This window comes from Ailuropoda melanoleuca, chromosome 13, assembly GCF_002007445.2.
Source record: "Ailuropoda melanoleuca isolate Jingjing chromosome 13, ASM200744v2, whole genome shotgun sequence".
Taxonomy (NCBI): Eukaryota; Metazoa; Chordata; class Mammalia; order Carnivora; family Ursidae; genus Ailuropoda; species Ailuropoda melanoleuca.
In genome coordinates, this window is record NC_048230.1 from 39,223,939 (window position 1) to 39,236,932 (window position 12,994).

The 12,994-nt window shown below is 42.1% G+C and overlaps 1 protein-coding gene and 1 long non-coding RNA gene across 2 annotated transcripts in view; both read left to right on the top strand.

Moving 5' to 3' along the window:
- Window positions 1–9,210: 9,210 nt before the first annotated feature.
- LOC117795469 lies at window positions 9,211–9,812 on the top strand. The gene is made up of 2 exons (XR_004619508.1): window positions 9,211–9,556; window positions 9,700–9,812. It is a non-coding gene; the product is annotated as an uncharacterized LOC117795469 (long non-coding RNA).
- An 872-nt stretch (window positions 9,813–10,684) lies between these two features.
- RAB37 (RAB37, member RAS oncogene family) overlaps window positions 10,685–12,994 on the top strand; it is a 159,622-nt gene continuing 157,312 nt past the window's right edge. The window contains exon 1 of the mRNA XM_034641537.1: window positions 10,685–10,791. Within this exon, the coding sequence (XP_034497428.1) occupies window positions 10,720–10,791 (72 nt within the window). The 5' untranslated portion in view covers window positions 10,685–10,719. The remainder of the gene's footprint in view (window positions 10,792–12,994) is intronic.

A 12,994-nucleotide genomic window follows, 5' to 3' on the forward strand; every position in this document is an offset into this window, starting at 1 on the left:
AGCCAGCGAGAGAGGGAACACAAGCAGGGGGAGTGGGAGAGGAAGAAGCAGGCTCCTAGCGGAGGAGCCTGATGGGGGGTTCGATCCCAGAACGCTGGGATCATGCCCTGAGCCAAAGGCAGATGCTTAACGACTGTACCACCCAGGCGCCCCTAGATTCTTATTACATTATAAGGAGGGAGGAAGGAAAGAAGGAAGGATCATTCATGGATGAGTAATGAATGTGTCAGAATTCAATTATTTTGATTATCCCAATTCTATGCACCCTGAGGTCCAATTTAAAGGGAAAAAATGGCTAATAGATGCATAAATGGTTTGGTATCCTTGTATTATCAGCTCTTAGAAGGAGGGATTGAATTTTCTTTTCCCAGTTTTGATACTCGGTTGTGCACCTTGAGGAGAAAATCACAAAGGTGAGCATGAAGGAACCCAGAGTACCTTCTCCTTCTACTGGAAAATACGTGAAATTAAATACACTGATTCCTGCAAGCTACTGACAGGCTGTGTAAGAGGGCCTGCCAGAATAAGACCGTGGCCAAGTGTGATTCCAGCAAAGATAGATCCTCAAAAATATGATGCGTCCCGCACAGAGATGCACAGACACACACAGACACAGACACACACACACACACACACACACACACACACACACACACATCTGCTGCTGACTATAGAAAAAAATCATTTCTTATGTGGAAAAGGAGTTGAGCTACACAAAGAGGAGATAGAGCAGAATGGGGCAGCTGCGAAGAGTGCAATTAAACTTTGCTGACTTTCTCATTTTGTCTGGGCTTCCCTGTCTATTGGGCCAGAAGGTCATCTCCCTGGACTATGAGCTTAGCAGGTCTCCAATGCACAGTTGCCAACTTCTGAGACACTGCCGGAGGTAAATGTCCACAAGGAGGAGAACGTGAGCTGCAAAGAGCTTTGAGCGCAGTAGAGGGGTGGTGCCTGCCTCGTTGTTCACTTGGTCCCATGGTCGGCAGTTGCTGGCCTGTGTGTGAGGCAGGAGAGAGCTCAGTACTCGTGACCATTACAAGGACCAGCAGTGCATGGAGTCCTAACCCATGGGGGGTGTCCTACTTCCCCAGGTTGCTGGTAAGAGACGCACTAAACTTTGCTCTCTTCTTTGTGGCATTCCGATTATATACCAGTAATGGCAGTGTTGGCACGAATGTGGTGATACCACCAGGCACTTCTGTACCCCTGGAGACGAAGACACCCCCGCCGGCCCCACTTCTTTTCCTTCCAACCCTGATCGAGTGGCAGGGAAGGTTGAAATTTAGAGTAAAAAAAGTCCTGTATGCCAGGGAGTTTTTCCATCTATGGAGCGCAGTCCCCTCCTGAACCACAATTCCTGGTTGAGGAGTCCACGTGAACAAGGCAGCTGCACGATGTGGAAAGCGTATCCACTTGGGGCCACACTGATGGGGAATCTCAGCTCTGTCTGCCAACTGCATGATCTCGGTGATGAATTTAATGCCCCTGAACCTCGCCCCCACCATCCATATGATGGGAAGAAGAGTAGCCTTCTCCAGAGGATTACCGGGGAAGGTTAAATTAGACAATAATACATGCAAAAGAGTCTGGCACATGGTGGTCATAGTAAAAGTTCACTCATTCATTATTCATCCTTGTCTCTCCCAGAAAGCATCCAATAAAGAAGTTGGGAAAAGACAAGGCAGCAAGAAATCTGGTATCATGGGGAGTCGCCCACTTGGCCCTATAGAGAATCTCCCTTATCGGAAGCTGTTTGTCAACTGTCAACAATGTGACCCCTTGGGGTGCTGGGACAGGGGAGGACACCATATGAGGGTCTTTCTCTAGAAAGAAAAGTTGGTGTTTGGAGGCCCCTTCCTGAGTAAAACCCTCCCTGCCTCCCACCTTCCTCCTCATCTCCAGGTGAACAGAGTTGGTCGCCCCCTTCTCCAGACTTTGGCGCATGCTCAGTCCATGTTATCCTCATATTGAGCACTCAGTATATACCAGGCACTGGGATAAGCATTCCTGATGCTTTATGTCATTTAATCCTCACAATGAGGATTGCTAGAGGGAAAGTAGGCAGGGGGATTTGCTAACTGGGTGATGGGCATTAAAGAGGGAACTTGATGGAATGAGCACTGGGTCTTATATGCAACTGATAAATCACTAAATTCTACCTCTGAAACTAATAACACACTATATGTTAATTAATTTGAATTTAAATAAAAAATGTTTTAAAGTTGGATCTAGTACAGAGACAACCAAGGTGGTTATACTGGTGCTGGTACTCCCAGGATAGAGTCCAGCTCACCCTAACTTTAAGGTTTCCTCAGATTACCACAAACACCCTGACCACTCATCTAAGAGTTTGACCTGCTGTGAACCCTGCCCACGTACAGGGCTCTCAGAGACGTTCCAATGCCTCATTCTTAAACATGAAGGTAACTAAGAATCCTTCGGCATTAAAAATCTGCAACGTGAAAGAGAAAAACCAAAATAAATGTCAAAACTGACCTAACAAAGCAGAGAGAATGTAAAGAACACGAGAGAAAATTCTAAAAACTCAGAGAGATTTGAGAAGATACTACATCCGTAATACAAAAGTATAAGAAAGAACTGAACATAGTGGTTCCTCAAAAAATTAAAAATAGAATTACCATATGATTCAGCAATTTCACTTCTGGGTGTGTATCCGAAAGAACTGAAAACAGGGTCTCGAAGACATATTTGTACACCGATGTTCATAGCAGCATTATTCACAATAACCGAAACGTAGAAGCTGTCCAGGTGTCCGTCAATGGATAAAGGACATATGGCAGACACCCCTGTGTTTATTGCTGCATTATTTACAACAGCCAGATTGTGGAAGCAGCCCAAGTGTCCATTGATAGATGAATGGATTAGGAAGATGTCCTGTATATATATAATGGAATATTATTTAGCCATAAAAAAAGAATGAAACCTTGCCATTTGCAACAACATGGGTGGAGCTAGAGAGTATTATGCTAAGCGAAATAAGTCTGTCAGAGAAAGAAAAATACCCCGTGATTTCTCTTATATGTGGAATTTAAGAAACAAACAAGCAAAGGAAAAGAGAGAGAAAGAGTGAAACTAAAAAACAGACTCTGAACCATAGAGAACAACTAATGGTTACCAGAGGGGAGGTGGGTAGGGTGATGGGTAGCACAGGTGATGGGAATTAGAGAATATACTTATCATGTTGAGCACTGAGTAATGTATGTAATTGCTGAATACTATATTGCACACCTGAAACAAATATAACACTTCATGTTAACTATACTGGAATTAAAATTAAAAACTTAATTTAAAAAAAAGATTAACAAAAAAAGTTGGAGAGAAAAAAGAAAATGTGGCATGTACATACAATGGAATATTATTCAGCCTTTAAAAGGAAGGAAATTCTGACATATGCTACAACATGGAAGAGCCTTGAAGACACTGTGCTAAGTGAAATAAGGCAATAACAAAAAGACAGATACTCTATGATTCCATTCCAGTGAGCTACCGAGAGCAGTCAAATTCAGAGATTGAAAGTAGAATGGTGGTAATCAGGGGCTGGGGTGGCAGTGAAGAAGGGGTTATTGTTTCACGCATATAGTTTCCCTTTTGAAGATAAAAAGACTTCTAAAGATTGGTTTCATAACAATGTGAGGACACGTAACACTACCGAACTACACATTTAAAAAAAGGTGAAGGTGGTAAATTTTATATTGTGTGTATTTTATCACAATTTAAACATTTTAATTGAGAACAAAAAAAATAATTGGAAATTAAAAGGACCGTCGCTAAAACTTTCAAATGCAACGTGAGGACTTAAAGATGAAGTTGAGGAAATGTCTTAGTTCATAGAACAAAAGGATAATGAGGTGTAAAATATGAGATTTTTCAAAAAGGGGCAAAAGGAGCAGGAGTGCCTGCCTGGCTCAGAGCGTGTAACTCTTGATCTCAGGGTCATGAGTTCAAGCCCCACGCTGAGCATGGAGCCGATTTAATAAATAAATAAACTCACACGCACACACACAAAGGAACAATCCAGAAAGTGCAACATTTCATTTCTTGGGAACTTCAGAAAATAATAATAATAACTAAGAGAGAAAAAAAGTTAAATCAAGAGAATTTCCCAGAGAGGAATAACGACACACATCTTCAAACTAAAAGGGTCTACTGAGTGTCTAGCACAATAGACATCAAAAGGTATACAATTAGAAAAATTAACATAGGGGTGCCTGGGTGGCACAGCGGTTAAGCGTCTGCCTTCGGCTCAGGGCGTGATCCCGGCGTTATGGGATCGAGCCCCCACATCAGGCTCCTCCGCTATGAGCCTGCTTCTTCCTCTCCCTCCCCCTGCTTGTGTTCCCTCTCTCGCTGGCTGTCTCTATCTCTGTCGAATAAATAAATAAAATCTTTTAAAAAGAAAAAAGAAAAATTAACATAAAACTTCAGGATCGAGACAAGATCCTAAAAGCGGCCAAAGAAAAATAAATAATAATACAGTCCATTCCCAAAGCTGAGGAATTAGTCTGACAAGAGACCTTCTGTTAGCAACACTTAAAATCAGCAGTGTTACCTCCTGTTAGTGTACCAGAAGGCAATTCAGTAATGTCTCCAGGCTTGCAGGAAATCACCTTCATTGTGAATTCCCAAGCCCAGCTGCAATTGAGTAAGAATAGAACATGCATGTTTTCAGATATGCAAAGACTCAGAAAGTCCACCTCCCATGCCTCCTTTTGTAAGAAGTTATCTGAGGGGTGCCTAGCTGGCTCAGTTGATAAAGCATGTGCCTTGATCCCAGGGTTGTGAGTTCAAGCCCCACACTGGGTGTAGAGATTACTTAAGAATAAAATTTTTTTTAAAAAAAGAAGCTATTTGAGTACATTCTCAAGTAACTTCCTCAAATTCTCTCCATGAGGAGTAAACCAAGAACAGCATGCCAAACTCAGGAGGGAATAAACAGAGAAAGAGGAAGGTATGGACCACGTGGAACACTGAACCCACATAGGAATAAGGCTAAATAAAGGGAAATATCAGGGTTATGGCTGTGCAGCAGGCCCAGAAAGCAACCAGCTCAGACTGGAGCAGGAAAATTAAGTCTCATAGCAGAAAGTTTTATGAGATCGTATAGAAGAAAACTTCAAAAATAAGCCTTGAGCATAGGATGAAGCCCCAGAATTCCATCTTTAAAAGCAATTAGAAATTCAGTGGGGAAGGAAATATAAGAAAGTCATTATCTAAATACCAAAAAAAAAAAAAAACCAACCAACCAAAAAACCACAGTTCAGGGATGCCTGGCTGGCTCAGTCAGTAGAGCTTGCGACTCTTGATCCCAGGGTTGTTAAGTTTGAGCCCCACGTCGGGTGTAGAGATTATCTAAATAAGTAAAACTTTAATGGGGCACCTGGGTGGCTCAGCCAGTTAAGCGTATGACTTTTGAACTCAGATCAGGTCTTGATCTCAGGGTCGCAAGTTCAAGTCCAGCATAGAGCCTACTTTAAAAAATAAAAAAAATAAAAAAGCTTTAGGATGCCTGGGTGGCTCAGTCTTTTAACCATGTACCTTTGGCTCAGGTCATGATCTGAGGGTCCTGGAATTGAGCCCTGCGATGGGCTCCCTGCTCAGCCAGGAGCCTGCTTCTCCCTCTCCCCCCTCCCAGCTCATACCCTCTCTCGCTATCTCTCTCTCTTACATAAATAAATAAAATCTTTTAAAAAATAAATAAAATGAACAAATATAAACTTAAAAAATGAAACAAAACAATTAAAGGATGTCAAAGAGGGGGTAAATGTCAGTAGATAAACCCAGCAAACACTGGCTCAGTGAGGTGACCTAGGTTACCATCATCAGTGATAACACATCCTCTTGATATGTGTTGATAATGAAACTTTACCTCTGTGGTCTTCCTCTCAAAAAACACATAACCTCCATCTAACCATGAGAAAAACATCAGAGAAATCCAAACTGAAGGATATTTTACAAAATACCTGATCAGTACTCCTTAAAACTATCAAGACAATCTAAAGCAAAGAAAGTCTGAAATATTTTCATAGTCTTAAGGAGCTTAAGGAAACATTACACTTAAGTGTGATGTGATATCCTGGATTGGGTCCTGGAATAAAATAGAGATATTAGGTAAAAACTAGGGAAATATAAATAAAATATGGATTTCGGTTGATAATAATGTAGCAATATCGGTTCATAGTTGTGACAAATGTAAAAATATTAATAGTAGGGGAAACGGGGTGTGGGGTATACAGGACTCTCTATACTATCTGTGCAACTCCTCTGAAAACATAAAATAATTCTAAAACAAAATGTTTATTTTTAAAATGCACATATAACAGGTTGGGAGATAAAGGGGGGAAAGAAGTGAAAGGAAGGATGGGGTGCTGATAAATGACGGTAAGTTAAAACCTTATTTTTATTATTCTTAACCCTTCTAAAAGATAACTCTGAAGTAACAATAGCAGCAATGTATTTAATGATTATTGCATATGGATAAGGGAAGTGAATGGCAGCAATGTCACAAGGAGTGAGAGGGAGGAATTGGGAATACTGTTTTTAAGGCACCTACACTACAAGTGAAGCAGGAATACCATCATTTGAAGGTGGATTTGGTTTAGTTAAAAATATATACTGTTAACTCTAAACAACCACTGAAAAGAATTTTAAGAATTTTTTATTGTTGTGTTAAGAAAGGAGATAAAATGGAATCATGCAAATTGTTCATTTCAAACCAGAGAACGCAGAAGGAAGAAGCATCTGGCAATGAATAGAAAACAATTGCAAACATGGTTGACATTAATCCAAACATATCAATAATCACTCTAAATGTGAATGGTTTAATAAGCCAATTAAAAGAGAGATTGTCAGAGTGGATTTTTTTTTTAAAACACACCTATATGTTGTCTACCAAAACCAAATTAAAAATAAAACACCAACAGGTTAAAAGCAAAGGATGGAGGGATGCCTGAGTGGCTCAGTCGGTTGAGCATCCAGCTCTTGATTTCAGTCCAGGTCATGATCTCATGGTCATGAGATCAAGTCCCACGTCAGGATCTGTGCTGAGCTTGGAGCCTGCTTGGGATTCTTTCTCTCCTTCTCCCTTTGACCCTCCCTGCTTGTGCTCTCTCTCTCTCTCTCAAAAAAAAAAAAAAGTAAAGGAATGGAGAAAGTTATTTCATGCTAACACTGATCAAAAGACACCTGGAATAGCTATATTAACTTCAGAAAAAGAAGACTTCAGAATAAAGAACATTATCGCTAATAAAGGGGGCACTATGTAATGATAAAGGAGTCAGTTCTCCAAGAAACATGTGTGCATCTAAAAACAGGGTTGAAATACATGAAGAAAAACAGATAGAACAAAAAGGAGAAAAGGATGAATCCCCAATTATAGTTGGAGACTTCAAAACCCTCTGTCAGTAACTGATACATCTAGCATGCAGAAAATCAATAAAGATATAGTTGACATGGAGAGCGCTATCTATCAACTTGATCTGATTGATACTTGAGGAATACTCCATCCAACAGCAGAATACACATTCTTCTGAAGCTCACCCGAAACTCAGCAAGATAGATCATAAAACACAATTAGCAAGCTTAAAAGAACAGAAATCACACAAAAGATGTCATTTTAAATTAATATTAATTATTTGAACATAAATAGCCCTAGAATAAAGAAAATTTATCTTTATCCTATTACATTTTAATGGACATATTCCTTAAAGAATATCTATTTTCCTTTACTTTTCTAAGTTTTTTATTTTAATTCCAGTATTGTTAACATACACTATTATATTAGTTTCGGGGGTACAATATAGTGGTTATTTTCCTTTGCTTTTTTTGCTTGCTCAACAATATGCCTTCTGATATTCTCTGCCTGGCTAATGCCTACTCATGCTCAGTCCAAACTTAAAAATTAAAAACTTTAATATAGTATAACAAAAGCATAAACAAAGTTAGTAATTGAAAAAATCTACAGAACATAACAAAATATTTATGACATAAAGGATTGATGTCCTTGATATATAAAGAGATTTTATAAATCAATAAGAAAAAAATAAGCAAATTTATTCTTGGCTCTTAGCCCACACAGCAAGAATAGTATCTTTAAATCCCAAATCTGGCTGTGTCACTCCCCTACTTAAAGCTCTTCAATGACTTCGCATCTCTCTTAGAATAGAGTCCAAAACCCTTAACATAGCCCATATGATCTGATCCTTACCTACCTCCCTAGACTCTTCTCCCAACATCCCTCACCCCTCCCTCTCTGGACTCCACTCAGGCTGGTCTTTTTTCAGCTCCTTGATACCGTAACATTTTTGCACATGCTGATTACTTTTCCTAGACTCACACCACCACTCCCTTCACCTGACTGATGCCACTCCTTCTTCAGATCTCAGCTCAAATATCATTTCTCAGGGAAGTCTTCTGTCATCAACTCCAGATCATTTTGGATCCTCTATTATATGTGTCTTCCTAGCGCTTAAGCAAACAGATGAATCCTCAGAGCTCAGAACCATAGCTTGAGAAGTGTGACCCTTCCCAGGAATGTGAGGCTCGGGGCAAAGTAACCATTGGCTTCTGGAACCTTCTTACCCATGACAGTGGGTAAGTGAGGATGGTGAGGAAGCCCAGGACAAAGTTATGATGAGACCTTCTCCAAGCCTTTAGTCCTTAAGTTTTTTAGAATAGACAACTTTGGGAACATAATGAAATCTATGGGACTTCTCCCCAGAAAAATACACATACGGAAAACTTTTTGATAATGTTTTCAGACGTTCACAATTCCCTAAAGTCCATCTGTTCACCTCAGGTTAGGAACCCCAGTTGTAGGCCTAGTGAGAATCTCATATACACGAACACACTGGTTACCTGGCTTTGTTCATTTAATCACTACTCACTATCTACAGTGTAGAGATTCCAGTAGTAATAATACTTTATAGATGAAATTTGATTTATGGTTTAAAAGAAAAGAAAGATTTTATGTACATTTTCTCATTTACTCTTCACAAAAACCCAGTGAGACAGGCACACATTCCTCTACCTGTTTTACAATGAGAAAACATAATCCCAAAGACGTAAGTGATTTGGCTAAGGCCAAAAAGGAGCCTGAAATCCAGGAGTAAAGCACACCCTTTTAACCCTAGGCCTGGCCCTTCCCCTCCATATTGACCAATGTGGTAATAGGACTTGTGCCTAGTGATGTAGCTGCCTGCCAAACACAAGGGTCATCAATAAGGATAACCCCCAAGGCCAAAATCTCAGCCCCCATTCCCATGTTCTCCTATTCCAGATAGTGATGTAACTGCAAATGGGAGGGGGTGTCCCAGCAGAAGAACTCCCCTGGTGTTTAGAGGAGGTAGCCAAAGCTACCATCTTCCTGCCCAGAGAGCATAATAACAAACATTCTTTGTGTTCTTAATATATGCCAGGCATCCTTCCATGCTATTTACATGAATTAACTTACTAAATCCTCAGAACAACACCAGAGTGTAGGTAAAATTATTATCTCTATTTTGAGGACATTTAGGGAAGGTTAAGTAAGTTGCCCAAGGTTATACAACTAATAATTTTCAGAGCTCACATTTGAACTCTGAGCCTGTACCCTTTTTTTTTTTTAAGATTTTATTTATCTATTTGACAGAGATAGAGACAGCCAGCGAGAGAGGGAACACAAACAAGGGTAAGTTGCCCAAGGTTATACAACTAATAATTTTCAGAGCTCACATTTGAACTCTGACCCTGTACCCTTTTTTTTTTAAGATTTTATTTATCTATTTGACAGAGATAGAGACAGCCAGCGAGAGAGGGAACACAAACAAGGGGAGTGGGAGAGGAAGAAGCAGGCTCATAGCAGAGGAGCCTGATGTGGGGCTCGTTCCCATAACGCCGGGATCACGCTCCAAGTCGAATGCAGACGCTTAACCGCTGTGCCACCCAGGCGCCCCTGAGCCTGTACTCTTAATCAAACCACCATTCTGCCTCTCCTGAGCCAATTGTTCCTTACTTTTGTGGGTCACGAGCACCCTGGAGAGTGTTATTAAAGCTCTAGACCGTCTCCCTGGGAAAATGCGGTTAAGCAGAATTTTGCAAAGTAATTCAGGACTTCAAGGACTCGCAAGTCCCATCATCTATGAACCTCATACATACTGGAGGGAGCTGTCCAGGGACCGAAAGAGAAGCTGCGCCAGCGCCGCAGGGCTTCGCCCCTGCAGACGCGGGAGGAGAGCTGAGCTGCGCGGTATGACGGGGATGCTCTTTCACTGAGAATCAGGAAGGGTGATCTCCCGGGACCGCAATGCCCTGGGAACGCAGCCGGACGCTGAGCCTCCGGAGTCCGGTAGCTGAACCAGATACGCACAGACCACCAGTGAGACTGAAATCTTGCGTCTCTGCCGGCACCTTGGAGTCACAAGACAGGGGATTCTGAGCGGACAGGATCTCAGAACTCAGGTCCCAGAAGTATCGCTGTTCCTGGTGCTGAAACGCCGCTGTAATGAAGGGGAGGGGCAGGCTGCCCGCCCACCCCCTCCCCCGATCACGTCCTAGGTACCGCGCCGGCACCGCCGCGGGAGCTGTCCAGTGCTGAACCCGGATGCGGCCGGGCCCGCGGGGCTAGACCTGAGCCTGCCGCACCCAGCGGACCCGGGACCAAGCTTCTGGGAGCACTGACGCAGAACGCTGGGAAGGCGAGAAGCAGTGGGGTCCACGCCGGGCATGGACCAGCAGAGACTGGACTCCTACCAGAGGGGAGCTAGCCGGGACTTCAATGAGCATGTCCTGCGTAAGGTAAGAATCTCCTGCAGTCCCCTGCCCCCATCCCGACGCTGGGAGAGGGCGCCGTCAACAGGAGTTCTCTCCGCTCCCCTGACTTGGCTTTGGGACTTAAAGAGAAACTAGCCCATATCTGTGAGCCTGGGAACGCTTTCTGTTTGACCCTGTTTGCGGTTCAAAAGAGATATGCGTAAACACTGGGGGAGGGGCCGACGCCAGAGGCTCAGATTATCAGGGGCTCCGTTCCATTCTTTTAAATCACCTGTGTCCCTTTCTCACTCACTTCCTCCTGCCTCTCATCCATTCGAACTCCTGTGTCCCTTGAGAACCCTGGCAGTCCGTGACCCTTCCGGGAGGCTCTTTGTCCTCCCACCCGTGCCTCCCAAGCTCCGGCTCTGTCAGATTTGGCCATTGTGGTCAAAGACCTGAATTCCGGGGTGAAATTAGACATAGAAATGATCTAGAGCAGAAACAAACTGTTATTTTCAAATTAGACTGCCTCCGGGCTCCAGAAAGCTGCCCTCCAGCCACGACTCGCTTACAGCCTACCGAAAGTGTTTGCTTATTTCAAAGCTCTAACTCATCCCTTGCTTCCCTCCTTCAAATTTCTTATGCAACTCAGTTCTCAGTAATGTAGGTTTCCTCTTGAAGTGATTGTTGGGGAAAAGTAACAGCCCCTCTCTAGGCGAGTCTTTCGATCCAAAATCCCTCACTTCAAAAGAATCACAGCCTTATATTTCCCATAAGAAGTCATGGATTGTTCCTCATTCCTTGCTCTGCCGTCCCCATTGAGCCCTTATATATCCTACTTTGCTAATACCAATTTATCTGTTAGTCCCCTGAAAAGCTGTACGTGGTCCTATACTTGGAGATTATTTAAATCAAAATATCACTCTAAAAATTCCATGAATGCGGGGCACCTGGCTGGTTCAGTCAGAAAAGCATGTGACTCTTGATCTCGGGGTCCTGAGTTTGAGCCCCATTTTGGGCATAGAGATTATTTAAATAAATATTAAATAAATAATAAGAATTTCATGAATGCAAGCTCTTAAATAATCTGATTCACCCTCTTCCGCTATGATGCAGTTTATATTTGAGGAAACTAAAGTCCAGAGAGGCAAAGTGACTTGTCTAAGAAAACAAGGTAGTAAATGGCAGAGCTGGTACTAAAAGCCTGGAATTCTGACTCCAAGTCTAATACCTTTCTTCTCTCTACAAGTGTGGCCCACAGGCCAGCAGCACTGTCATCACCTGAGAGCTTGCTGAAAATGTGAGGGTGCCTGGGTGGTATAGTAAGTTAAGCGACTAACTCTTGGCTTTAGCTCAGGTCATGATCTCAAGGTCATGAGACCAAGCCCCACATTGGGCTATTGCTGAGCCCAGAGTCTGCCTGAGATTCTCTCTCCCTCTTCCCCTTCCGCTCATGCGCTCTCTCTTTCTCTCTCTCTAAAATAAATAAATAAATCTCTTAAAAAATGTGAAATCTCAGGCCCCACCCCAGACCTACTGAATCTGAATTTGTATTTTAAAATGATCCCTAGGAAACAAATATGCATAATAAAATTTCAGACACATGGGCCTGCATCACACTGGCTATTTCTGACACAAATGAAGGAAAATCAACTACTAACAGAGGTGCGTCTGTAAATTTGAATAGTCCATGTGACTTCTCCCTCCAGGTCCCTGAACCCCTAAGGTACAGAGAAAAAAAGAAATTTATATAACAACTGCCCCAGCCAGGAAGTTTTAAAATGGTTGCAGTTTGAAGTAAACTAGAATAATATTTGTGTTCTTTGAGGTTGTGAAGCTAGACCTACTAGAAAGTGCATGCAAGCAAAGGAACATAATTACAAATCAGTTACAAAAGCATCCTGGTAATTAAATATATCGGTCTCTCCAAGTTTAAACCATCTAATAAAGATGTAAATATTCATTTTGACCCTTTAAGATTTGGAGGTCAAAGTTTTCAAATTATTGATACATGTGGTCTTTCCCACCTCAGTGACCCTCATGTGAAATATAGGATGTAACCCACAAGAACTTCACTTCCTTTGGGTTTATTTATCACCAAATTGGAAGAGAGCCTGTTCTGACAACTTCCAATATATTTGAAGACAAGTGTCTACTTATTACTAGTGAATGCTTGGTTTCTTCAGCTTGGTTGCAAGCATCTCGAGAGCAGAGGCTGGACTTAAACCTTCTGCGATGCCCGACAGAG